Raw genomic sequence first — 27,804 nt, 5'->3', positions numbered from 1 at the left:
ATTAGACATACGTGTGTTCATGAGCGTGCATATGCTTTGGACATACTTGGTCATTATTTGACCTTCATCTAGTTTTTGATTTATAAAGGGCAAAGCAAAAATCACATTTTCATTAGAGGCCCTAGCTGAGAAATAATAAAGGATTACAAAGGCGATATAAGGTCTTGACAGAGACGAAGTGGTCATTTTAATGGGATTATGAGAGCCCTTCAGACAGGGTCAAAGCAATCAAGATTTCCGAAATAAATAATGTAGAGTGTGAGGGGAAAAAAAGGAGAAAAAAGGACCCAGTTCACCAGAATAAAGCAAATAGCACTAAACTGCAATTATCTGTAACATCAACATCTTTCCGTCATCTCAGGATAAATCGCTTATTCATAAGACTGTTTTGTCAATGTCATGTTTGTGTGGGCACTGTAACATTTTATTTCACTCTTTTCTTCTGAGGAAAATGAGGTGTTGTACAATGAGGTCTGTGGTGATGACTATGAATGCCACCAGAAAAGGCACTGAAGACAAACAAATGGGGGTCAGGTGGTGTCGAGGGAATAAGAGGTGGCAGAGAGAAAGAAAGAGTGAGAGGAAAGCAGAAGACAGCCATTGGAGAAGAGTTTCATACTTTTAATACACAGCTGTTACAGTCAGATGTGCACACAAATACGCCTCAGATAGACACCAAATACAACACATTACATTTGATCACAATTCTAGTTTTAATCATGGTTAATAAAGATAAATATGACTGAAATAGTATCCAATGATTGGACTATTTTTCATCTACTTTAACAAGTTTACAAGTGCTTAAATTGTAATGATGTTCTTTGAAGGCATAGTTATAATTGAAACATGCCTCAAATATGCATAATAGTGGCATTGCAACATCTATTACTGTGGCCTCTTAAACCACATGTCCTACACTTATAATTGCAACGTGAACGCCTTTTAACTGTACAAAGAGAACAACGCTATCTTCCAGTTATTGACATTATAACACCTAAAAAATTCAAGGTAGAAACAGAGAAAATAAGTTACCGTACGACCAGAAAAAGATAAGAAGGAAATATTCTCCAATATTGTTCTTTTTTTCTATATATAATATATACAGTAAAAGTTTCTTGCGGTCTGTCTTTTAGCCGGAGGTGGAGCAGAGGTTAGGTGAAGACGTCCTTGAATGTCTTGACTGACAGCAGGAATTCGGCATGCTTAGTCCGCGGGAGCTGATGTATGATGATGTGTCTCTGATCAGAGGCAACACCACTGAATTTGTTGTCCATCTGTCCCAGCAAGCCCTCTGTGCTGCATTCAAAGTCTAGTTTGCCGTGTTCAGTCAGGATCTGCCCCAAAAATGAAGTTCGAACCTCACAAAGATAAGCAGACATGACACTGACTGATAGAAGTTGATTTTTTTTTTTTTTAAATGTTAGCACTCTGGTTGAAAGCAAATTGAAAACCTTTTTAGGTGGCGAGTACAACATTTAGACTGTGTTTGTGTGCGAGTTTGTAGCAGTGAGTCTTTATTCCCTTCAGGTGTCAAAGGTGTGCCTGGGGGCTCTGTGGGAGTTCTCCCCCTTCCCTTTCCCTCTCTTCTCACCACCAAGAGAAATATACCTCTTTTGGGCCTTTTTTCGTTTCTTATCAGAGCACCACACTCTCTCGCAGAACTCTTCCACCTTCTGAGCATTGCCATAGCCAATGAGTTGGAGGAATTCTTTGTACCACAGCCTGGAGTTGGGAGCTGGGACCGGGGGTGGCAGCAGAGATCGTGGGCTGATGCTGGGGCCTAGCGGGGAGCCTGCGGCCGGGTGGCACGATGCTGCAGCTCGTCCTCCCTCGCCGTCTTTAGCCGTGTGGATGGCTGACTCCACCCTCTCCCCTCTGAGCACGTGCAGACTGATATGTAATAATGTGTGCACATATCCGTGTTCCACAGTTTGGCATACGTACACACCGGCATCTGAGCTTCGCACGTGTAAGAACAGAAGCCCGTGGGAGGTCATGATAACCCGCTCATCATTGCGAACCTACATGAAGGAAAAAAAAAGAGAGAGAAACTATTTTCTTGTTTTAAGCAACTGATGTGATCAAGAAATTCAGACAGCTGTAGTGTTAGTCCTGCACTAATTCCTTTCCCAAGAGGAGTTTTAATTAATAACAAACCAAAAAAGAGGAGCACATTAAGGAATTAAGGATAGGTCACTTAATACAATGACTAATGAACTGCAGATCTGTGTCCCTTTAAAATATAAAGTTTTAAAGCTGATTTATATATATATATATATATATATATATATATATATATATATATATATATATATATATATATATATATATATATATAGAACGGTGGAAAGTGTGTCCCTTTAAAATATAATATTTTAAAGCTGATATAAATATATATAAATATATATATATATATATATATATATATATATATATATATATATATATATATATATACACACCAATCCAGAACGGTGGAAAGTGTGTCCCTTTAAAATATAATATTTTAAAGCTGATATAAATATATATAAATATATATATATATATATATATATATATATATATATATATATATATATACACACCAATCCAGAACGGTGGAAAGTGTGTCCCTTTAAAATATAATATTTTAAAGCTGATATAAATATATATAAATATATATATATATATATATATATATATATATATATATATATATATATATACACACCAATCCAGAACGGTGGAAAGTGTGTCCCTTTAAAATATAATATTTTAAAGCTGATATAAATATATATATATATTTATATATATATTTATATATATATATATATATATATATATATATATATATATATATATATACACACACCGCTCCAGAACAGTGGAAAGGAATAGAACTGTTTGTGCTGCTCAATTAACTCAAGAAAAAGATTACTCTGAAAGATATTCCTCTTTACTCGCTTCACTGCTCACACATGCTGCTTTACATAGATGCAAGGTCATTACTGCCCTTGAACGGCTATGAAAGTTTAAACTGCATGTGAAAAGTAAACATGTTGCAAGGCCGCGAAGATCGCCTGAGTCAAATGATCTCATATGTTTTTGAAAGTGGAGAACTGCTGGGGGGATAGCCACAGGGATAGCACCGGGACAAGCTCACCTCACGTTTCTCCTCCCCCTTTTGGCTGAACCAGAGAACCTTGGCTTGAAGTGATCGAGGAACACATTCTAGTAAAGTGTTGTTGCTCTCCACCGCGTATACGAGCCTCCTCTCAGCTCTTTGCCATTGTTCTCCTACCCACAAACACACACACACGCACACACACACACCATGGAATACAGTGAGGCCACAATGATTGAAGTGGACTGGCTTGACCTTTCATTAGACGGTTGAATTAGAGCAGATTGCTCTTTTGCCACAGTATGCTGCCTCACAGCAACCTCAAAATGAAACATACAAATAGTTATTGTTTTTAAATAAAGATCTTTACACCTTGTTCACTATATTTGCTCGGCACATTTAGATACACTGAGGCATCTATGCAAATTTGCATTCCACAGTCGTTTCACTTACTAACCATCAATTTGCAGCCCATTGCACAGCTGTACAGCGTTGCCATGGCGAACATCCTGCCTCCTGAATCGTCTACTGCAAAGGGAAGAAGGGAGGAAAAGAAGGGGTATTTGTGAACATGTGATAAAAAGCATATGGGCAATGGTAAAAAGAGAGGGAGTGCACAAAATATGGAAGAAAACGTGAAAATGAGAAATGCGAGGACCAACAAGTGCCTAGTGAAGAATGTTACATAACACATAATTGTCATTTCTCTCAGTGCCTGGGATAATGACTTGGTAAATCCGTGTAGGAGCATTGTGACTTTTATAGCGATGAGATGTAGTGATAATGCTGTGAACAACTGACATCCCCCACAAAGATGTGCAGGAACAGTGTGTGTGCTGCTACCTCTTTGTGTAGACTCCAGCAGGGTAGTATCTGGAGCAGGTGAGACCATCCCAGGCACAATATGGGTCTCTCGCCAGACAACAATCAGCACATTCTGAACCATAAAGGTCACACTGATGCAGTCTGACTTGGGCGACGCCCAGTTCTGATGCCACATACAGCTGTTGCTGTGAACCAAAAAAAAAAGTGGATCATTAACATCAAGACATAGATTTAAAGGAATAAGATGTTACCTATCCATTCAGTCTTTTCTTCATTCAACTGGGCTAAATAAGTAGGCTAGATTGCATCTAGATCATATCAGTACTGTGGAATTTAAAGTGTTGCAGTGTTGTCATCTTGTGGCTTAACGGCAGTATTGCAGGAATTATGAAAATTAAAAATGCAAATGTAAGGACTCTCTTACCCTTTTGGTTGATATTATGATCTCTCTAATTGGTGCTGGCACCTGCAAATAGGACACACTTAGTCATTCCTCTTATATAAGACATGGCCTCGGACAGTGCGCCCCATCACTGAGACCACTGCTGCTATAAGGATGTCTCTTATTAGATCAACAAGAATTGGAACTCCTTTTACAAGCTCTTTCGTCATATTGCAATTTCACTTTATTTCATATCTTTGCAGAAAATAAGACTGAGGCTCTCTCATCATCTTTCCCCAGTTTGTGGATTTTGCCAATGCTCCAAGAAAAAAAAGGCAGCGTTGGGTCCAGTTTACACCGAGCCCACTTTGCCTTTGCATTTGTACACCAGATCCATCAAAAATACCTTGAAAACTTGCAGCTCCTCCAGCAGCACCTCTTCCATGGTGTTTGCATCTTTGTTGTAAATGGTGATGACTTTCAAGACCACAGAGTCATCTAATGCAAGAGGAATTTTATGTTATACTGTTGCTTGCGATAAAAAAAAAAATGACAGATGATACTTCAAAACCTTTTACAGAACCCAAGTTTTAGATAGAATAGTGTATATATATATATATATATATATATATATATATATATACTATCCAATATATATATATATATATATATATATATATATATATATATATATATATATATATATATATATATATATATATATATATATATATATATACACTATTCTATCTAAAATATAATTTAATAATAAATAAAATAATAATAAAAATAATATTTTCAGTAAATTTACCCGTGCCGATGTAGAGAACATGGTAGTGCCCATCCTGTGCTTGGACTCTGTCTACTGCTATCTGGGTCAGCTTTCTTCTGCCGGGCTCTGTCTCCAGAAGGACGGGTCGCTTATGCTGTGGAAGGATCGGGCGGTACATCGTAGGATGAGAACGTACAAAACGTAGAACCTCATCAGGAAACTCCTTGGAGCTGGAGAAGCTGCCGCCGTTCACTTTACTGGCGCACTGTTGAAGACACGGTGTGACAAATTAGGTTGAGAAAGTAGTGGACATCAAGCTGACATTCAGTATCCATCCTCACACTGTCCCTTCATGCGCTGCTGAGGTAGCTAGAACAGTTCTGACATTTAACAAAACTGCCCTACATTTTTTCAACATAGTTCCTTTCAACTGACATCTGTTGAGGACACAGATCAGGTGAAATGCAGAGTGCAATGAATGAATAATGTTTGGCAATCTTGTAATTAAATCTCAAAAGCATTATTTATTTAGGACTGAAGGCTTACAGATCCGGGTCGAGGGTAGGGGACTCTGTCCTCGTAAGGTGTCCAGTGATGCTCAGGTCTCTCCCGGTACCCAAATGCACCATTAAAGGCTGCCCTGATGTCATCCATGTGATAAACACACACTGCATAGCCTTTAAACACAGCACTGTGGAAGAGATTTGTCATCAGCGATGGGTGGAAGTAAAGGAAGTCTTTATGAAGCTATCTTCCATTCTTTCACTCACCTTGTTGTGCTAAAGAGGCCAAAGATTTCTGGGTTTTTCTTATCCTTGTTATTGAGAATAAACACATCCTCTGAAAAATAATCAAATATGAAATGTTTTTTTAATGGTCATTAAATTCCACATTATATCCAGTAGGAATGGGCGATATTTTACCGTTCACGATATACCGTCAAAAACATTCCTCACGATAAGAATTTGTTATCTCTCGATAAAAACGATAAATTCCCGTTGATGTTTTTGTGTAAAGCGGAAGGAAGGAAGGAAGGAAGGAAGGAAGGAAGGAAGGAAGGAAGGAAGGAAGGAAGGAAGGAAGGAAGGAAGGAAGGAAGGAAGGAAGGAAGGAAGGAAGGAAAGAAGGAAGGAAGGGAGAAAAAAAGGAAAGAAGGAAGGAAGGAAGGAAGGAAGGAAGGAAGGAAGGAAGGAAGGAAGGAAAGAAGGAAGGGAGAAAACAAGGAAAGAAGGAAGGAAGGAAGGAAGGAAGGAAGGAAGGAAGGAAGGAAGGAAGGAAGGAAGGAAGGAAGGAAGGAAGGAAGGAAGGAAGGAAAGAAAGAAGGAAGGGAGAAAACAAGGAAAGAAGGAAGGGAGGGAGAAAACAAGGAAAGAAGGAAGGAAGGAAGGAAGGAAGGAAGGAAAGAAGGAAGGGAGAAAAAAAGGAAAGAAGGAAGGAAGGAAGGAAGGAAGGAAGGTAGGAAGGAAGGAAGGAAGGAAGGAAGGAAGGAAGGAAGGAAAGAAGGAAGGGAGAAAACAAGGAAAGAAGGAAGGAAGGAAGGAAGGAAGGAAGGAAGGAAGGAAGGAAGGAAGGAAGGAAGGAAGGAAGGAAGGAAGGAAGGAAGGAAGGAAGGAAAGAAAGAAAGAAAGAAAGAAGGAAGGGAGAAAACAAGGAAAGAAGGAAGGAAGGGAGAAAACAAGGAAAGAAGGAAGGAAGGAAGGAAGGAAGGAAGGAAGGAAGGAAGGAAGGAAGGAAGGAAGGAAGGAAGGAAGGAAGGAAGGAAGGAAGGAAGGAAGGAAGGAAAGAAAGAAGGAAGGGAGAAAACAAGGAAAGAAGGAAGGAAGGGAGAAAAGAGGAAGGGAAGAAGGAAGGAGAGAGCAGAGGAAAGAAGGAAGGATGGGAAAAAAGAAGGAAGGAAGGGAGAAAACAAGGAAGGGAAGAAGGAAGGAAGGAAATGAGCCAGAAAGAAAAAAGGATAAATTCCCGTTAATGAGGTTTTTGTGTAACAAACATGGCGGATCTGAGAGCGAGATAGATTTATAGTTACAAAGGTGGAGTTGAATTGGTATTTTTTTTATCGTGGATAAATGCCAGAAATTATCGTGATACATTTTTTAGTCCATACCGCCCATCCCTAATATCCAGTTAGCGTAGCTGTTGCTTTACCGAGCTCATCAAAGTGCGTATCCATGCCATTTGGTCCAGCCACAGAGCAGACGAGGCGCGTTTTCAAGAAGGAGCTCCATCTGTTCACCAGCATCCTCTGACCTCCTTGGTCATTCTGAGTAATGAGACTAGGTTAGTTTCAGACTGCCCTGTCAGCACTGGCTCAAATATTTGCAAAGGTTTTCTAGAGCTTTATCATTCCCACCGCACAGACTCTCCCGATGCGGGTATAGACAGCCCTGTTCATGCCCTCAGCATCCTTCTCTTTCTCAGTGAAGAAGAAGTAAACTTTATCATCATCTCTGTCATCGTTGTCAGGGATAACTGCTGAACCCACAAACTTGGGCTCTGTAGGGATGACACGCAGTGGTATTAATAATGAAAAAAAGGTTTAGTTGCGATTTAAGTGCTCGAACTCCCACACTACACCCATTTTTGGCCTAATGTTTGTTCAATATCCCACACTTTTCAACCAACCATTAAGCTGCTCCCTGTTGTTTCTTTCAGTGCGTGTGTAGGTGTGGTTGTTAAGTCTGCAGAAAGCACCATCATTTTCCCAGTAGTCAGTGTAGAGGCCGATATAGAGCTCTCCTCCTGATGAACACCAAAATATTAGACACAATGCATATTACAACAAAACATCAACCTTGAGGTTTTTAAAGCTGATATGAAATACAACCACTAGGTGGCAGTGTTGATTCTTTTGGTGAATGAGGAAAGCTGTAGTAATGATCCGACTAACTGGAATCATACAAAGTAGGTTTGAAGCTCTGTTTTTAACTCAACTACAGGAAAAGTTGCGAGATGAGAGACTGAGCAGTGTCTTACGTGATAGTGTAGATGTGCAGGGACTTCTGGGGTCGTATGGACAGCGTCCTTTCCCACTCATAACACTCTCCTCTTCCAGAGCAAACAGCTTCTAAGGCCAACACCCCCACAAAAACACACATTTAGACTTGTAATTTGTACAAAAATGCACATTAACACCTAAAAGCGACTTTGCAGAGGCTTGTTGACCCAAACTCCATGTGGTGGAAATGAGTTAACACAGATCAAGAACAATGATGGATGAGAAGGAGGGAAGATAGATGAGACCAGGCGTGATGGATGACTAAATAAAGGACTGCTATCTGACTGTGTAAACCAGCTTCGCTTTCATAGCTCCCACTCTGTGACACACGTGCCGCACACACATAGAGGCAGATATGAACTCCCAGTAGAAGCATGATTCACATGTTGTGGGTCACCACGCTGCTAGTCGCTTGTATTTCAGAGGGGTCGTGCCATCTTTTGTATTGATTTATGAGTGGCCACAGAACCCTACTGTGCTGTGACTGGCTGCAACAGAAGCCACTTTTGGTGCAAAGCCATCCATCATAGGAAGCAATCCATCAAAATGACACAGTGGCACAAGAGTCCATATTGGTTTATGTGAAGAATTCTTAAGTAAAAGTTGTTGCTTTTATTAAATTTTGTTTTATTTTCTCAAAACACTGGCACTACTGGTGAATTGATTGAGTTATTTGTTGGTATGATCGATGGCAACAGCATATTTTGTCATTAAATATTTGAATACAATTTAGAGCACACTTAATGGTGAACTCTGACCAGTCTCACAAACCACACTGAAGCAGTTTGGTTGAGAGGTTTTCTGTCCTTACATAAATCAGCGATGTCTGATGAAGTTTTGTACAAAAAAAACATTCCAGAGATGAGTGATGGCTATGTGTGGTTCCTATCTAGAAACTACGACGGGCCTGCCTGACCTGCTGGACGAGTGTTGGTATGCAGGATGGAAAGTCTTTTCTGTTTCTCTGAGTGAACGCAGCACCGACACACACACACACGCACGCACGCACGCACGCACGCACGCACGCACGCACGCACGCACGCACGCACGCACGCACGCACGCACGCACGCACGCACGCACACACACACACACACACTCCCAGCTGGGAGATGTATGGCATATTGTATCCAAACAAGAAAGTCAATCAAATTCTACAAACGACAGGTGGTACGCATATTTTTTTATGCATATTAGTTTTTCTGACCTCCTCTGGAGAGAAGCGCCGGTTCCCCATGTTTAACTGGTCATTAAAGCAGTCGTTTTTTTTAAGCCTAAACAAAAACCATATGCCAAATACTTCTCAGTCAGAAAAAAAATGTAATAAAATCAGATAAAAGTAAAAATCCACCCTCTTTGACTCTCATTTTTTCATCTCCAGCTCATTTCATACCTTGTTGCCAGATGGAGGAATTCATCTACAGGAGCTCGTTCAAAGTTGAACAGTTCAGCGGTCCAAGATGTGCCCACAGTTCTAAGAGCTTCTAACTGAAACATGATGTCACGCCACCTCTTTAACAGTGTGCAACTGAATCATGACTATATGCGTCCATCTCGGAAGCCAAGAGTGTTTGCTAACTTTATAGAAAGAAATTTGCTTTGGCTCACCATATACTTAATTGTTAGTCTTTTGCAGGAGTGGTAAGAAAAGCATCCATGAAAACAAAATATCATGATGTCCCCAACAAATCAAAAACAGCTTAAATGCCTTTTGAAATGTGTAGTTTATTATTGTTTCTTTTGCACTCACCTGCCCTGCATGTCCCACTCTGACCAGAGCACAGATGGGGTTGAAGGCTCCTGTTCCACAGACCAGCAAATGGGTCTGGTTATGTGGCTGCAAGACCTTGATGTAGTTTGCACATTCAGGCTGTTGAAACAGACACAGGGATGAAGTAGAGCGTCAATGAAGTGGTATGGGCGGGTTAAGGGTTGTGAAGGACAACTGAGGCCTCTCAGTGAGAATTATTTAATGCAAAAAAGGAAAGAATTAATTGCATGATTGCATAAATAATTACATGGATATGTGAGGTTAAACAAAGGTTAATCAGCACAGTAAAGTAAGTAAATCCATGCCTACACATTGGGTATTAATCTGTGTCATAATTTTATCTAGCCATATAATAAATCTTTGCACTCAATGTAAAAGCGGTAGAAATACGTGATCATCATGGAATTTGATTTTGATTTACAGTCTAGCTGTTCCACCATATGCCAACTAAAACTATACAGCCACAAGTTCAGTAACATTTTTCTGTCCAGAGCTTACCTTTTCCCTTCCCTTCATGATGCACTCCTGTACCTGAGATTCTGTGCTGGCCCAAACGATCTGAAAAGGAGCACAGGTATTCCATCTTTCCAGTGCTGTTGTTGTTGAAACAAAATATGCTGTGAAATACTCCACGTGCATAGTTGCTGTTATATACAAATTTTGCAGAACAACATTTTTCTCTACGTTGCTTTTCTTCCAAGAATATGATACAATCCCACTAGGCCATTGTGGCCCTGTTTCTATTGTGTTTTTTGTCCAAAAACCCACATGAAGCATCATTTTGTACTAAAAGAGATCCATACACGCATACATGTTTGCAATACATTCATTTTCCAGTATCGCAAGATGGGATGACGTTGAGAGGATGAAGTCAGGCCTACCTGTCTGGGGTGTGTGTTAACCTTGTCCAGGCTGAGGGAGAATAGAGCATTCTTGGCACCAACGTAAAGCCTCTGGTGAGTCTCATCAAGCAGCATGTTCTGGGGTTGAAGATGCACACCGTGTCCCTGGAACACCCAGGTCCTGTTCATCTGCCAAAGCTCTGCACATACGATGATGCAGTATTTAAAACCCCCCAAAGGATTAGAGGAACACAACAAGAACAATAACTACAGATTCCAAACAAAGTCTAAAACATCTGCCTGAGTTCCAGCTGTTCTGGGGGCTCAGTACACACATGTGTTTCTTATTTGTGGCCACCCCGGGAGAATGTCATGCTGCAACATCTTTCTATCTCATCTTTCCCTTAGCATGGTGCACCCATGCCTCCTATGTCTGTATTGAACTATGGATGTCATTCCCAAAAGGTCAGAATACTCTCAGCTAAGAGGAAACCCCCTAAAGTGCCCATAAATCATTAAAAAGGATGATTACAATTCCTCGTCCACAGATCAGTCAGGAAAAGATACCCGTGAAAGAATCCCAACAGTAGGGATCATTCTGGGACAGATGTTGCTCTGTTTGATTTACAAAGACTCTTCTCTGTAGTCTTTTTTTTACTGCGAGGAAGCAGTTTTATCAGACAGGAAATTGAACCAGTCTCTTTTGCAGCCATTAGTTTACATCGGCTGCCACTCCCACTTTAAAAAGGAAGCAGTTGACCACTACAGATATCACATTAAATATAAACACACACCCCAAAATCACTACAGACTCACAAGACACACGTTTACATGCACCACTGCTTGTATCTTCCTGACTGGACTTGACAAGCTGGCTGCACTCATACAGTACTTCCTCTCTGCGGCTTCTCAAGAGGTGGAGGAAGGATTTTTAGGCAAGTCTTAAAACTCCTGAGGTATGCCCTTCCTCTGGGCTGCACTGGCCTGAAAAATCTTTCATTAACACCTGATTGGTTTGGACTCAGAGCCCTTGTAAAAGAAAAAAAAAGGACTGTCTGGTCTGCGTTACAAGGGCCTCTGAGAACTTGCAAGGATCTGAGCACACAGACCAGGTTTTGTGTTGCAGCCTTCATTTCTCTTAATTTAATGCACATGGTCAGATAACCTTATAATGTTCAACAAAATCAGTTTAAAAGGAGAGGAGGGCCAAAAACTGTCTAGAACAACCATTTGGCTAATATAAATAATGCTAAGATAGCATGTCTCGCATCTGGGGTAGCCGTGGGTAATTGTATGATTTGCTTTTATAGCATCTGTATATTTTTTTTGTGATATGTGATCTCCAAAATAGTGTTTATCCTATTTCTCTAGATCACTCATGGCAACCGCACCTCACTTTGTGGAGCCCTTTTATTTGTTTAAAAAGCGATTAGGTTTCCACTGGGGAGAGTGGGACTGTGTATATTTTGTTGCTAATAAGATTTCTATGTTGGAGACAAGTGACTGTTTGTTTGAGTTGCGCTAGGTCGTGGGTGGTTAGGTGGCAGAGATAGAGGGGATGTGGCAGTCATGTTCTGCCAGGACTCAGACATGTTTCCTGTAATTATTGAAAGCACACACACACACACACACACACACACACACACACACACACACACACACACACACACACACACACACACACACACACACACACACACACACACACACACACACACAAATCTCTATCTCCTGTTTTCCTCTGACTTGAGCTGAAGTCGTACCAAGGACAATGCCTTAACTTTGCCTCTCAAACAAGCAGCTCCTTCTTCTAGTGAAGTCCAATCTTATCTAGACGACAGAAATAAACTGCTATTTAAAGTGAATGAGGAGTAAACCATGCATAAATCAAATTCCCCTTTCTATTCTTTTGACTTTGTCGTAAAGTTGAGTGACAGCTGATTTATAGGAAAAGGAAAAGGAAAATAAAAAAATTCTTCGTACATAAAACACCCTCAAGAGCCAATGTATACTTAAAACGTGCATCTTTTACAATCCAACAGCCATGAAAAGGTTTTACCATGTAGCTAATTTAGCAGTAGCAAAAATGAAAGTAATTAGCTGGTGAATATGGTTCTTCTTGGCAGAATACTTTGGACCACACGAAGGAAAGGAAAACACCTCCCCCAACCTGAGGGACCATTCTGTGAGAACACCAAACCTCATCAACCAAATGTGTAAAGAGCTTGAGATTCTTAAGAAAAGGCTGATTCCCTGAATGGACAGGATGTAGATGTGTTAGGTATGTGATTGTAGCTGTGGCATCATGTACAGTCCTCCACTGGAGGTCAGCTGCCTGCTTCTCAACCGGCTGCTTGCACAAGGACCGCCAGTGTCTCTCCGATGTGAACCCTGAACCAAAAACCTGCATCCACTTTGCTGCCTTCAAGTCCTTGAGAGAGTAAAAATTCCTCACCTTCACACAGATGACATAAATTGGTGATTTCCTCTTGACCTCAAACTTTTCCAACTCCAAAGAAAGCTGTCACGGTTTTGAGTTCATATCACTGTTTTGGGTTTTGTATACAGTTTTTTTGTTAAGTTCCTGTTTTATTTTGAAACCCCATGTCCTTGTGCTTAAGTGATGTCTTGACTTCCCTTGTTCCCATCTGGCCTGATCATCTGCACGCCTTCTGTGTATATATCTTGTCTTGTCTTTCCCCTGCTCCCTGCTGGTCCGTGCTAATCCTACTTGCCATGTGTCATGTCATGTTTTTTTGATTTTTCATCATCAAGCAAGGCAAGGCAAGGCTAGGCTAGTTTATTTGTATAGCACAATTCAACACAAGGTAATTCAAAGTGCTTTACATCAACACTAAAAGCAGCAAGACACAATTAAACAGTAAATAACAAGTAACATGAAATAAAATAAGTGGTAAAATAATAAAAAGCACAAGTTGTTAAAAAGTAAGGGCAGTAGAGTACAGCAGGTAAGTATTTAATTTAAGAGTACGCTTCAGTAAACAGTAATGTTTTTAGGCCTGATTTAAAGGATCTACAGTTGGAGCAGACCTCAGGTCTGCAGGAAGTTTGTTCCACCGGTGAGGAGCAGAATAACTGAACGCTGCCTCACCTTGCTTGGTTCTGGTTCTTGGGACAAACAACAAACCAGATCCAGATGAACCTCAGGGGTCTGGGAGCTTCATAGGAACTAACAGATCAAGCAGGTAATTTGGTCCAAGACCATTCAGTGCTTTGTAAACCAGCAGTAAGATTTTAAACTCTATCCTTTGACTCACTGGAAGCCAGTGTAGTGATTTCATGACCGGTGTAATATGGTCCAGTTTCCTGGTGTTTGTAAGGACTCTGGCGGCAGCGTTCTGGATCAGCTGCAGCTGCCTGATAGATCTCTTGTTAAGGCCTGTAAAGATGCCATTACAATAATGCAACCTACTGAAAATGAATGCATGCATACGTTTTTCCATGTCTTGTTTAGACAGAAACCCCTTAATTCTAGCAATGTCAGGTGGTAATAGGCAGATTTTCTGCCTATTACCACCTGTGTTTTTTTGTAGATCCTGCTCAGCAGCGCTTTTGCTTCTTTTAAGTTAATAAATCACTGTTTTTTGGAACTCCTGGCTCCTTGTCTTTCTTGCATTTGGGTCATATTCAACCACGCCCTGACAAAAGCATGCTCTCCTCATGTTTCTTTCCCAGTGTATCCACATTGGGAGCTACAAACAGTGATGGAAAACTGCATGTTGCAAATCTGTATTGCTCCAGAACAGACCTCATGATGTCTGTCATAACAGCATCTTGAGTCTCAGTCTTATCTTGTGACCTACGACATCCATGGATGAAGTCAAATGGGCAGACTTTACACAACGTTCTACTGTTAAAGCAGATCTGATGGAGACAGATGAGAAGGTGCCGGTGCTGATCATGTCACTGAAGAAAAGAGGTTGCTCTGTAACCCGCACACCTGGAGTGAGAGTTGGACCCCTTTCGACCTTTGAAAAAACTCTTAGCTCCAGGGTGTAAAACACCAGACAACCAGACAAATCGGTCTCTTCCTGACTAGTAAGGAAGAGTGGCTTGTCATAGCCAAGCCTTCCAGCCTTTCCCAGGATCAGCCTTGCTGTTCCCCCAACACCTTTCTCCACAATGGTGAATAAGTCTCTGTGCTGTCTGTAGTCCAAAGACAACAATTCTTAAAAAAAATGTCAATAAGGCCATGACCTCTCTTGATCACAGGAAGGAAAAGAGCTGCTTTGCAAACCCAGTGTTTTCCAGTCCAGAGAAAATCCAAAATGATATCTTCTACTCTCTTAATCAGTTCTTTAGATGGGGTAAGAACTATCAATTTATGCCAAAGCAGCAAAGCAACCAGAAAGAAAGAAAGAGAAGAATTTACTCTCCCTAGAAATTGAAATAATTACAAAACTACTGTCACTTTTTCTTTTTCTAATGTGCTGATTATAATAATTACTGGGGACTAAAGCTGGTAAAAACAATTGGTGGATCTCCTGATTACTCAGACGCTCTGACAGCCACTTTGGAGGAGTGTTTTAAAGGTCTCTCCTCTGTCATTATGTATGTCACCCACTGCTCAGCCTGAATAAGTGGAAGAGGGGATTTCCATATTTCTCAATTCCTTTCTTTCTGTTTCCTCTCCCTCGCCCCATCTGCATCTAGTGAGGGCTTTTTATCTGTCAGCTGGTGTTCTACAAAGAGGAGGAGGAGGGTTCTCCTTTAGCAACTCATCCAGGGAGACACACGGCCCGACTGTGATACCGCTTCAGATGGAAATCCCGGAGAAAATATGTTCCTCAAAATAAATGCTTTCATCAGCCGTTTGATCAGTGCCAAGAGATGGTCATGAAGATTTGGTCGCGCAAAATGAAAACAAACTTTATCAGCCTCTCTTTATTCTTGTATGGAAACATTGTTTTACTGCACTGCAAAACATGTAATTGTCTTTAGATGATATAGGTGTTTGAGCAGTATTGATTGATATATTTAATATAGCTTGATAAACACATAGGAGAATATAATAATGCCATCCATCCATCCATCAATAGCATAATTGATGTTTTCCCAGGAGTTGTGTGAAGTTTGTTGAGCAGTGCAGACTTGAGGGAGGGAAACCCCAACATTTACTCTTTTTTTACTCATTTACTATATATATATATATATATATATATATATATATATATATATATATATATATATATATATATATATATATATATATATATATATATATAGTTATATATATTTAGTTATATATCATATATATATATATATATATATATATATATAAAAGAGAGAGAGAGAGAGAGAGTCTTTTGAGATGTTGTTTTTAGCCAAAATCAGTCACCTCTTTTTGTGTTTTACTGTAGTAAACTGAGGAGCTCATTGCAGCAAGCTGAGTGTGAAATACACGTCTCTGTTTCTCCAGTTAGTGTAAATACACAGCGGCAGAGACAGAAGTCCCTGCTTATCGTCTTACACAATGCAGAAGTCAGTACACACCCTGAAACACATTCATCTTTCCGTTATTTCCTATACCTGTTTCGTCTTGTCCAGTATCGTGGGTGTTCTGAAACCCATCTCAGCTGTCACATGGTAAAATAAACAGGAGAAACAGTCATCATGCCCCCATCATCAACCCATATTTGATATCATGAATTAAGAAATACCCTATTTGTGCATATGAGCTTACATGTGTTATATTAAAGAGATTCATTGGAGTAATTCAGTCCTCAAGGGTGCAAACATGAGGAGAGGGTTTTCACATTAGGACGTCAAGGCCTTATACTGAGACTGTGGAGCTTGTGGGCCGTAATATGAAAGGCTAGGGGTGTTGCACCATTCTCGATATATGACCTTGTGTGTATCCTCTACTGCGGAGGGGTAACAACGTCACCCAGCAAAATGAAAAACATACAGAGTGCAGGATGACAGATGACGCATGCTTCTCTAAAGAAACTGCATGATTGGTTTTCAAAAATAAGAAGTACCCACTAAGTGTTTATTCTGTTGCAGGTAATTGTACATAGTAAATTAAGCCTGTATGTCTTTAGAGTAAACTGGTGTGACGTGTTTTGCTCGAGTGAAATCCATTCCCATGTGGTTCAAACTATACTGCTTCAGCCATACACATGAAATTGTATGAATGAATGACTCAATGAATGCTTTATTTCACCCGTTTCGTATTTTGAACAAATCCCAAGATAATACCAATAACAATAACAAGCAGCTTGAAAAGGAGTAAGGAGACACAAAGCTTATTTAACCCTACCCTTTCTTCATTACCGGTAATTTATAATCACCTTTCAGTTTCTTGCTGGAGTTTTAAGTTTCTATAATAAACACAGTATATACACAAAAAGGGCCAACTTCAATTCTCTTACTTTAAAAAGAACCTGTAGCTGCCCGGATTCAGCTCCATCCACTGGGCTCACCTTCGTTGTCTGCTCTCACAACCCGAGCGTATGACCGAGGTTTAACGCGGTTATTATCAGGTATGTACGGTTCCACATCTGCAACTCTGCCCTTCAGGTAAACCAGGTGACAGTCCTTCTTGGCCTTTTGAATCTTGAGAGCCTTCACCCCCTCCACCAGGTCCAGGATGGCCTTCTGCTGCAGTTTGACAGCAGAAATCTCCATCCACCATGAATTCAAAGGATTTATTTTTAATATCATCACCCTCTTGGACAGGCAGCACTTTCTTCCATTCTGGCAAATTTCCATTGCATCTGCCGTTGATGTAACGCCTAACTTAACTTTGAAATCTCTTCAACTTTTGTAGTGCAGACACATGCTTCCAAGTCGCGCTTTATGCATCCACCGATTGTACGACCATGTGTATTAGGGTTAGGGTTAGAGACATTACATAAATGGTTATTATCAGGTCTTAAGATTGGGTCTACACAAAAATTAGACTATCAAAATCTCATGGCATGGTAAATGCAGAAGCAGGGTGTGAATAAGGTTCATCCCATGAGCTAAAACCTTGTTGAAACGCTTTTGGGTGGAATGACTTTAAGCACATTATCGGTGTTTGACATTGTTGTGAAGGACTTTTGGCCCACTTTTCTGCTTTAAATTATGTTCAAAAAGAAATAATATGCATCATGATGAGATTAATCTTTGTTATAAATACAGGATGTAGTTGTAACTTAGTATTTCTGTGTCCTCACTGTTCTTGTTTTTTTTGTTTAATCTTTTTTGTTTCATCTCTAGTTGTAATGTTGTAACTTGGTCTCTGAAGACTCCGAAATCTTTGCCCACCCTCCCAGATTTCCAATGTTAAACACTTGTCTCTCTGTCCCCTTTACTAGGAAAAGGTCAAAGAGGATATTAGAGTTTCAACAGCTGCCTTCCCCTCTGGACATCTCATTAATGAGCTGGAGAACACACACACGACACAATGGGGGAGATGTGAGATGTACACGGACAAAATGAAAAGGAGAGAAAAGGTGAGTGTGGGGGGAAGGATGCTTGAGAAATTATCGCTTTTCCTTTGTAACTCTAAGAGCTGTGATTTATGCAAACATGTATACCCTTCATTTTCCACTGGTTTGATTTAAGGCCTAAAGCAAGACTAAAATACAGGCCTCTTTGCTTGGAAAGGCAAGATAATTAATGGGACTCCTAATTTACTAAATTAACTGTAAGTAGAAAGAAATTCAAAATAGAATTTCCCTTCATATTGTTTCAGTCATACACACTGGTTCATACCGGTAATTCTCATCTTAGCCAGAAAAAGAAGTTGCCCACAGCCTCACCATTTGAAGGTTCTCAAACACATGGAGGGGGCTTTTTGTCGTCTGGAGAGGAAAGTCTAAAATTACAGTTCAAAACCAAGTTACCTACACCAGTAATTGCCACCTGAGTAATCCCTTTGCTTACACCCCCATGTTCCCGGGCACCTGCTTAACAGCTCCTTTGGACTGAACACAACGATGACACTACTTTGCTACTTTACTAACAACAGACACAAAAAATCCATCCATCTTTCCTATTTTTTTATTTATTAATTTTTTTTCAAGATGCAGATTTCAGATCTTTTGTTGTTAGCAACAAAAATCCCAAACTCAACGGAATCAGATTCCAGTTCTAGGTCTGCTACTCATATCAGAGGCATAATATGATGATATGATTCAGAAGTACACTGAACTGGCCGCTTGGCTCTGTGGGGTGTGACTCGGTGAATCCCAGCTCAACAGTCAAATGCCTCAGTGAAATTTATAGTTCTACAGGATTCGCCTCATTTCTTCTAACTGTGCATGTGGGCAATCCTTTTGTCCTTTCATATAATTAAGTGTTTCAATAAAATAAATGCAAGTTTCCAACTACATGTCTGTCTTTCTGTTTGTATTTGAAAATGAAACACAATCACATGCACCCCTATGTAACAACAAGCTACTTAAGAGAATCATTACAGATTATTTGTTATATACATATATATATGTCTATAGTTTTTATTAACTTTTTTGTCTCTTCATTGCCATTGCACACTACTCGGTTTTCAGTATTGCACATCATCCTACTGCACTATTGTATATACTGTTATGCAGTTATTTATGAATACTATTTAGTTTTAGCCCACTGGAAATACCTGTAGCAATCAATATTCATGCATACACATATTTATTCATCCTGCTATATACCTGCAGCTCTGCATGTATGATACATAGGTATCCTACAGAACAGTTATATACAATACGTATTTTGTTGCCTTGTACCTGTGACATGTGCAATGATATTAAGTTCAAAAGGAAATAATTTCTTAAATTGAATCTAATCTATCTAATCTATTTAGAGACAATAGGCTCCTGTTTCACTGGCATGATTTCTACATTTTTCTATATGGAATCGACGGGACCAGAAAGAGTCGTGGGATCAGTTCCCTGTAGTGGATGATTCTGATGGACTTGGATACCTTAAAAGAGACAAACTTGAGCAGAACTTTAATTAGATCCAACTGGAATAGGGAGGTGCTTCAGGTGATCACTCATGCGGGAGCGTCTAAGAGCCTCTATTGAAAGCAATCAAGATACAGGTAGTTATATAATTGCTGGTAACACCTTGGATCAACAAGCTTGTACTGCAAACTGACAACAGTTATTCACTGGCAATAACATTTTTACTCCACTACAGGTCATTTTGAACGTCTTTTGTTGATGAAAGTCTTGGTTATAAGTCTATCCAATAGTGTCCAAAAGCAGTTTATTCTGCATGCATTGATAGTAGTCCATTGGAATGCCTGGAACTAAATGCACAAGTCACCACCAAGTGTGGCACATACCAAGGAGATGTTTTGTCCCCACTGCTGTTCTGCATAGGCCTGGATATTCTTAAACAGATTATTGCAAAGACTGGCTACGAGTGGTTATATAACAATGACTAATAAAGATCTAATCTAATCTAATCTATGGATATCTGTTCTTAAGTGGAGCAATGATCAGCTACCTCCTCTATATGGACAACATCAAGCTGTAAGCCAAGAGTGAGCAACACTTCAACTCACTGACCCACCTCACTAGAATAAAAAACAGATATATCATAATGTAATTTGGGATGGATAAACATGCCTGAATAAAGTCCAAGAGGGGCAAAATGGTGACAGCTGAGGGGCTTACGCTCGCAGAGGGCAACGTATTGGATGTTCAGGACAGCTATATACCTGGGGATTGCCCAAGCATATGGCAACTATGAGGAAGCTGCAAGGAAGTTGTCCAAAGCCCAGTACCTGAGAAGAGTAAGGCAGCTCCTGAAGAACCAGCTGAATGGAAAGAACTATGTCTGGGCAATCATCAAGTACACCCTGGCAATAATTAGATATCCCACCGGCATCGTAAACTGGCCACAGGAAGACATGGAAGCCACTGATATCAAGACAATAAAGCTCCTTAAAATGCAAGGACTTCATCCCAAGTCCAACACCATGAAACTCTACATCGCAGGTAAAGCATACATGGAACAGCACAACCAGGTCTAGGTTATGGTGTACAGGAACATCTGCACTGAGGATGGGTAGAATGTCCCAATGTCAAGTGGGAGATACTGCCATGAGTGTTAAGAAATGGAAGAACAAAAATCTTATGGTACTTTTCGACCAATAAAGTGAGGATGGTTAACCAACCGGTTATTGTTGTGGTTCACATACTTCAGAAAAGAGGCAATTGATGTGGCAAACCCATGTAACAGCAATATCGAGAAGAAGGAACATGAGCAACTGGAGAGGTGCCAAGGGTTGAAGCTTTCCTCAACAGCAATGATGTGGAAAGTGAAGACAGCAATGGTGCCAATAGTAGTTGGAGCACTTGGATCTGTGTCCTTCAAGCTGGGAGAGGGGCTGCAGCAGATCCCAGGAACAACATAAGAGATCTTGGTCAAGAAGAGTACAGCCTAAGGAACAGCATAAAATACTGCGCGGGACCCTCAAGCTCCCAGGCCTCTTGTGAGGACCCGAGCCTTAAGTGGGCAACTGCTCACAGACAAATTGGCAAGGGTGGCAGGGTTTTTTTTCCACATACATATATACATCCCCAAAACATGATTTGATTAAACTTTCAAGTGTTTTCAAATGTCAAATTTTGTGTGAGGTAAATGGCTAAAATATGAAAAGCACATGTGTTTATTTCTAAATGTGAACATATAAGGTTCTCTGTTAACCCTGACAACACCACTTCACTTCACATAAGTTTAATCACCTTCATAGGCCTGTTGAAGAAAAATATTTATGTTACTAACTGATTACAACTCTCGGGGCAAAGTGTCCTTGGTAGACAGCTGAGGAAATGCTTTGGCTGACTAATTATTTTAAAATGTTGAGGTTCCATAACTTCCTTCATGAAAACTTCAACCTAATTCAAACATCTGGGATAGTACCAATGCCTGACCTAGCCACTCATTTAATTTTTCTTTATAGTTTGAGAAACATTTCCTTTTGTTTATTTTCAGAGCGCATGTAGCTAGAGCAGGTATCCCTTATGTGTATGATTTTTTTTTAGCTTCACTTAGCAAGAAATAAACTTACATTAAACAGGAACTGAAATGCTCATAAATAAATTCTCTCCCAAAAATATGATAAAAGTGCTTCTGCTTACTCAATTAGCCTGCGTCTAAAACTATGAAGAGGTAAGGAGCTTAGGAACCAACATAGGTCTGCTTTGCTCATCATATTTATGAGAAAAGTGCTGCATCACTCTCTGCAGCTCTAGCAAAGCATGACAACAGAAGCTGTGGAGGCTGGAAAATAAATCTAAGTCTGACCACCAACCTGCAGCCTGCTGACACTCTGACATGTAATGGCCATGCAACAGCTTCATTAGCAGAAAGAAATTGATGGCTTTCATAAAGGTAGAGGTCATTTCACTTCACAGGCTTAGTAAACCAAAGTGAGCTGCCTAAAGATCTGAATGATGCTAATTGAAGTCAAATGGAGATTTTTTTTTTACTTTTCAAAGGTACAATAATGTTACAAAGTGAAAAGGGCAACTTTATTTCTGATCTACAATGAGCATATCTCCCTAAAGGACCATTTCTGCTGATAAGAACCCAGGATTTGAGTAGTTTTAGATTTTTTTTTGGTCAAGCATTTGAGGTGTATTAACATCTTTAGACATGTGTTTAAAGTCTTTCGATGTTGTGCAGCCAAAGATTAGGGTCAATTATTTCTGAAGACAGCACAGCCTTGGTGTCGTAATTCTATACCCGGTGTGATTTAGGTAACAGCCCCGAGTTAACTAAATGAAAGGATGGCTGGAATGAAAGTGACTTCAATGCATTTGAAATAATCTCCACTGTCGTAAAAGTCTAGACTGAACATGGGCAGTAGATGAAAAATAAATAATCAGCAGTGTTAATTTTCATAATGTGCAAAGTGTGAATAACATTGTAGCGTGCAGATCCATATCTGTTTCCTAGTAAGGTCATCTTTGAAACACATGATGATGAACCCAAAGGAGTTCATGAGAAAGCTGATCTCATATTTTATTGAGTTTTTTTATTGATCCAATGCTGCAGTTGCCAGTCTGACCAGAAACAGGTTAAAAATATTTCAGCCTTCATTTTGTTCGCTTTTTCATGCCATCCCCCTTTTTTCTTCCCCCAGAGGTCAGAATTAATGTTTTTCCACACCACTTTGATACAAGATGCTTTTGTGGAGGAAAAGTTAAAAGGCATATTTCTCTCCATCTCCCTGAACTGCATCCATGCCCTCGGCATATGAGGAATTCAAACTGCGCCTGTGCTTGCGTCTGTCTGTATGTATGTATGGATTGGTGTGAACCGAGGGGTGTGTGCAAAAGTCACTGGCAGAACCCAAGCCCATGAGGCATAAATTAGGACTTAGATGTTTATCATTCCATAATGATAGGATCCAAGTGCAGCCTTCGCACAGCTCTCTATGCTAGCCAGAACACGCATCAGAGGAGTCAGACATGAAGACAGGGTGGGAGGGGTGGGATGTCAGTCAGCGTTGCTCTGCCCTCAGGCAGTTAATGAATTTGGCTGATATATGACGGATACACTTGGTATTTCTGTGGAACTGATGATTAAATTCATCGGTATTAATATGATTAGTTTTGTTGTGTTGTACATATATACACACACATTATATGTATATATATATATATATATATATATATATATATATATATATACACATACAGACATATAAATACATATACATATATACATACATATACATATACATATATATATATATATATATATATATATATATATATATATATATATATACAAATATATATATACAATAAATATACATATATATTATATATATTCTTCTCTATATTTATTTTTCCATTGGATAAATTAGCTTTAAATAAATTCCATCTTGAAGCAAGAAATGTTTAGTTATAAATCCTGTTTCATATTGATACTAAAAATCTTCCAATTGATTGACAAGTTGGTCAGCCCTCATTAAATACTCCAAGCATATATGCACGAGTCACTCGCCATCCAAATTCCACACCTATTTTCTACCATGACTAACAGGCTTATGTTGAATCATCACCTTCTTTTTTAAAGAGATCAAAGAAACTGTGAGAAAGACACAATGTTTACTCAAGAGTTTTATCTGCAAAGATAAAACCCTCATTATTGTTGGAGAGATACACAGCAATCAGTTCACATACCAGCGCATGCACATCCATGTCACACACTCCCACACACACACACACACACACACACACACACACACACACACACACACACACACACACACACACACACACACACACACACACACACACACACACACACACACACACACACACACACTCATAAACAGCCACATCCGTGCAATTGCCTCTCTTTCACACATACACATAAAAAACCTACACATTCCTATGCCAAGAGAAAAAAAAGAAACTATAAAATCTGTCCGCCACTATGGCATGAAAGAAAGCCACATTGTAGATTCTCAGCCACCATGGCTGAGGGACCAAAACAAACTACAAGGAGGCTCCTGGAGCAAAAACTGTTGGGTGGAAAAGCTTGTACTTTACAGCGAAAGACACTTTTATCAGATCCTCCTCTTGTACAGCGACTTTTCCTTACAGGCTAAAACATAAATCTTCAATGGGCATATTATTACAAAGCAATGAAAACCGTTTGCTTTCATTTTCTTGTCCACAGAGGATAGTGATTTATTGATTTTTCTTCTTTGACTTTTTCAGTTTTACAGGTGGGTGTTTTGTTACTTGTGTTGTTTTGGAGACATAAGACACTGATAAATATTGAGGATCATTGTGCAATACCATATAAATCTTGAAAGTAAAAATAAGGTTTTTTTTTATTTAGTTTAGCGGTTTTTACACGGACCAAATATATTGCATTTATTAAGAACAAAGGCCTAACAAAAATTGATGCTGCACCTGTTTCACTCTCTATCAGCAGCTCAAAAACTAGTTTCAGTTGGAATCAAAATTATTATTCAGCACAGTTTAACTCACAAGACTGTTGCAGTAGAAACTGCACAACTATTTGTTTCTATAGTGTATTAAAAGAAACATGCATTAGGGGTTCCTTACCTTTGTGTGAGAGCCGTATCCTTGGATAGATGCTCTGTGCTGTGTGAGCCATGCCAAGCAAAATAAGATGCAGCAGCATCAGTGGCAGACTCACAGTCCTCACGCATCCTGCCATTATCACTGAGAAATACATTGTTTATTTATCTAGTTAAAAACCATGCAAGTCCTCTCAGCATCAGCGGGAAAAAGATGCACAGGTAACGTGCTGCAAACAGGTTTAACAAGATATAGTCTTCAGCATCCAACAGGAGTCCACTTGAAGCTTGGAGGTAACAGTCCTTTCTCTGAGGAGCACCACAACATAGATCAACTAAACATATCTCTGCAGCTTCTTTGCAGATATACTGCTTTCCCCTATAGCAGCCTGCTGAAAGCTGCATCCACCCACCACCTTGGTGGAAAAGGATAGTGCTTTGGCTATTATCCGTGTTAGGTCTTAGTAACCAGGGAGAAAAGAAGTCCAGTTGCTACATTCACGCCGCAGTGCTCACTGCTCTCTGTCCATATGTCAGTCCGTCTGTTTTTCTTTTTTTCTTTCTCTGTGTAATGCTTAGATCAACTCTTTCTTATCTCATTAACAAAAAAGTGAATATTAGAAAAAAAACACACACATGCACAGGTGTTGAAGCTGCTAATTTGTTAAACCTTTGTCCCAGTAGCAAAGCAGGAATAGCTGGAGGTGCTGTGTGGTGTCCTCAGTTTGTAATCCTCCTTCTGGGTCCACTGGAACAAGTCATTCCCTGGACACGAGCCCAGGAAAAGACAGAGTTGAAGAGGGGAGGAGAAGTGAGCCTCGTGCCTGGCGTGTGGTCTCTTCGGCGGAGAAGAAATTGAAGCTTTTCCTCCCAACTCTCCTTGTGCTCAGGCAGTCAGGGAGGATCCAACCCTCAGCTCAAGCCTCCTGTCATTCAGTTCTGATGGCTTCAACCACAGCTACTGATCTGAGGCCACCTGTCAAAAGTGTGGTGAGAGCGTGTTAAAACCCATGGGAGTAGTTCAAAATGTGGGGAGTGTGTTTCATGCAGAAGGGCTGAAAATTGTCTTCATTATCTTCTAGACTTCCTTGAGAGCTCTTTCTCCTCGTTGGGCAGCTGGAATTATGTGTGCTGTGTCTTCCAGGCGGATTCTGTAAGGCTTTCCCCTCCTCTAAGAATTATTGCCTCCCATGTCCCTCCACAGACCACCCCCTGCTTCTTTTCCTCTGCTCTCCTTCTGGCACTACCTTGTTTTTGCTCCAGTTCCTGGTGCTCTTACACAAACCGTTTGCCAAGGTTAACTGACACTCCTGTCAATTACAATTCCTCCTTTTTTTTTTGCTTGTTTCCATGTAGATAGTTATTATCACTGTTACCATGGATTTTTTTCATGCACAAGGTTTCGTTCTCGGATGTTTCTTTTTCCCCGCCTGTTTAATCTCACCCTCTGTTTATCTTCCTACCCATCTGTCGCTCGTCAATTTTGTAAAACCCAGTTATTAGTTTGTTCTTGTGTGTCCAACATGCTTTCATTTAATTCATCAAACCAGTCATTTCCCTTTTCTGGATGTCTGCAACTATGTTCCGTCTACATGAGGCTTCTTTTAATCCTTTTATCTAATGTTTGTGTGCATGAGTGTCGAAGTAGTCAGGTGTGTAAAAACTATCAATATCAAACTCATTGGTATGCAGGTGTGGCTCTTGTATTTGTGTTTTTGTCTCAAAAATGTGAAACATATTAGTTCTGTCTTTCCTGAAATTTTAAGGACTATGCTTGCAGAAGCTTTGGCACAGAGCAACCTCTGCCTCCCAAACAACTCTCTGGAGTACATCTGCTTTTCTCCATTTTTGTCTCTTTTAATGCTAATCCAAGGTCAAGCTTGCAGAAAATAAATCTAAATCTTTTTTTTGAGCTTGTAAAAATAGGAATGGCAATATCTATTGTTATTTGAAATCTTTGCACTGATTCTCACCCAAAATGAAGTGGATACATGTTGTTAAATTAAGAAAATTAATACCAACAAGGAAAAACAAATGCAGTAACAAAGGGCTAAATAGAGATATGTGCATAATGGGAGTAAACTGTTGTTGACAAATTGCAAGCCTATAAATAAACACAGGAGCAGTAATATGGAATTGCAAATGATTGCATTGGGCAGTGGCAGCTGCACTACCACCCCACACCCCTGCACCACCCTGGGATCTAATGTCTGGCTGAAACTCCCCCATCACACCTGTTCTCTACCAAAACAGAAAGACTTTGTGTGTGTAGAAGCCTCGTAACATACATCTCAGTTTTTCCGTTGCATGGCGCAATTATAGGCTCTCATCTGCTGTTGGTGGTGTGACAACTGTTCAGCGTCGCCTTTCCTGGAGCTGATGCTATCAGACTGACTGGGACACACATTTTCATCAGTCTTAGCAAAGCCACTAAAGTAAAAAAGCATTTCTGCTTTGCATCTTGATAAAAGCTCCCGCTTCAGATTTCCAATCTCTTATTACCGCTCAAGATTAATAGCCGTTTAAAGAGGCTATAATGCACACAGACCGGTGGGCACCACATCCGTTATTTTAATTCCCCTCACTGCAGCTGATAGCAGGAATTGTCTAGAAATATACCTCACACCAAAGACCATCTCAAGTCAGATCTTACTTTTCTCCTTGTAACTTGCACCAAAGACCTTCCCATGCAGTACTCCCACACATGATAATCGCAGCAGCCATCCACCCACGTTCTTACCACCCCCATTGAAATTCTGCTATTTAACACACGTCCCTGGGACTTCACTAATACCTAGTATTTTTTTATTCTTTCTGAAATGGCAGAAATGTTGTATCTGCAAAATGCGCGTGCTTCAAGTGAATTCAGTTTCAAAGATGGCGACGTTCGTGGCCACATTTTACAAGCATCTTCTCACAACTAGTTGCTGTTTTTAGGAAGTCTGAGTTTTTGATGCGAAATTGATTGAGTGCTGATGTCTAGTGTTTGTTTGAATAAGCCATGTCTAAATGTGCAGGCAGCGTACCTTTCATGGTCACTGAACACAGAAAATATTTTCACTCGTGGTCATGTTGTGTCAATATCCACCC

General features: G+C 40.0%; 1 protein-coding gene across 1 annotated transcript; it reads right to left on the bottom strand.

Moving 5' to 3' along the window:
- Nucleotides 1–34: 34 nt before the first annotated feature.
- Nucleotides 35–25,823, bottom strand: sema3e (sema domain, immunoglobulin domain (Ig), short basic domain, secreted, (semaphorin) 3E). Its single transcript, XM_061721973.1, has 17 exons — nt 24,740–25,823; nt 10,728–10,888; nt 10,345–10,404; nt 9,826–9,945; nt 8,056–8,146; nt 7,705–7,821; nt 7,433–7,575; nt 7,228–7,342; nt 5,853–5,922; nt 5,629–5,773; nt 5,122–5,347; nt 4,717–4,808; nt 4,353–4,394; nt 3,947–4,113; nt 3,561–3,631; nt 3,143–3,276; nt 35–2,021 (listed from the first exon to the last, which is right to left on the bottom strand). Exons 1-17 carry the CDS (start codon nt 24,870–24,872, stop codon nt 1,524–1,526), a joined length of 2,385 nt encoding a protein of 794 aa, XP_061577957.1. The 5' UTR covers nt 24,873–25,823; the 3' UTR covers nt 35–1,523.
- Nucleotides 25,824–27,804: the final 1,981 nt, after the last annotated feature.

This window comes from Cololabis saira, chromosome 5 (assembly GCF_033807715.1).
Source record: "Cololabis saira isolate AMF1-May2022 chromosome 5, fColSai1.1, whole genome shotgun sequence".
NCBI classification, from domain to species: Eukaryota; Metazoa; Chordata; class Actinopteri; order Beloniformes; family Belonidae; genus Cololabis; species Cololabis saira.
This window is presented reverse-complemented; position numbering and strand designations above follow the sequence as displayed.